The 979-nt window shown below is 57.4% G+C and overlaps 1 protein-coding gene across 1 annotated transcript; it reads right to left on the bottom strand.

The window, feature by feature from the left end:
* Nucleotides 1-150: 150 nt before the first annotated feature.
* LOC103810394 (avidin-like) lies at nt 151-908 on the bottom strand (the record flags this gene model as incomplete). The annotated part of the gene is made up of 2 exons (XM_009083289.1): nt 151-275; nt 698-908. Coding segments are annotated over 2 exons (336 nt in total), but the record flags the coding sequence as incomplete, so codon positions are not given.
* Between the last annotated feature and the right edge of the window lie 71 nt (nt 909-979).

Here is a 979-nt window from a genome sequence, read left to right as displayed (position 1 = left end):
GAACCTTGCCACTGAACTTTGTTAAATTGCACTTTTGCTAACGTCTTGGACAGTGGCTCTGCAAGTGACCTAAACATCTCATTTGTGACAGCCCTGACACCCCTGGGTGGCTCAGGGGGGATCTGTGCTGGGCAGGGACAGGGGGCTCACCTACCTGGTGGCTTTCCAGTCATCTTTGATGCTATCCACTCGTGACCGCAGGAGCCACATGGTCCTCAAAACCTCCTTTCCATCCTCGTCCACGAAGCACTGGCCCGTGAAAACAGTGATGGAGTCTGTGGAGATGGGACAGGAGGAAGAGGGGAATGAGCTCAGGGCTACAGGCAGTGCCTGCCCCAGCACAGGGGATATTAAATCCCTGCCGTCCCTGGCCTCTGGGGACAGTGGGAATGGGGAAAGCAGGCAGGAGGTCTCAGGGGGCTGGGGGTCTCGCATGCAGGTGGACAGACAGCACAGGGCTTTAGCTCCTTTTGTGTTTTCTGCATGTTGGGACTGGGAGGTGACACCAGCCAAGGAGCTCCAGGGTCACGGATGGGAGAGCATCAGGGACATCAGAGGGGATGGGAGAGCACTGGGGACACTGCAGGGGAAGGCAGGGAATCAGCAAGGACATTTCAGGCTGTGGCAGGAGGGCTTCAAGCACATGACAAGAAGGGGCAGGGCACACAACAGGGTGGGCAGGGAAAAGATGAGGTACCTGAAAAACTCCAGTTGACGGTGAAGCCAAAGGTGGGCTGTCCCTTCTGGTTTGGGTGCTGTAGAGAGCCCCGCATTGGTGACACCTGGATTTTGTTTGTGGTGGATGTCACAGCCGTGTGGTAGGAGCCAGTGAAGTCGCCTCTTCCGTTCACAGCCGAGATGGTCATGTTGGAGCCCAAGTCATTGACCCAGCGCCCAGTCAGGTTGCACTGGAGCAGAAGGGACTCAGCACTGGTGCCACAGCACAGCATGCAGCTACAGTCCCCTGCCCACCCTGCCC

This window comes from Acanthisitta chloris, unplaced genomic scaffold (genome assembly GCF_000695815.1).
Source record: "Acanthisitta chloris isolate BGI_N310 unplaced genomic scaffold, ASM69581v1 C16460446, whole genome shotgun sequence".
Lineage (NCBI taxonomy): Eukaryota > Metazoa > Chordata > Aves > Passeriformes > Acanthisittidae > Acanthisitta > Acanthisitta chloris.
The sequence above is the reverse complement of the archived record's forward strand: the minus strand, read 5'-3'. Positions and strand labels throughout refer to the sequence as shown.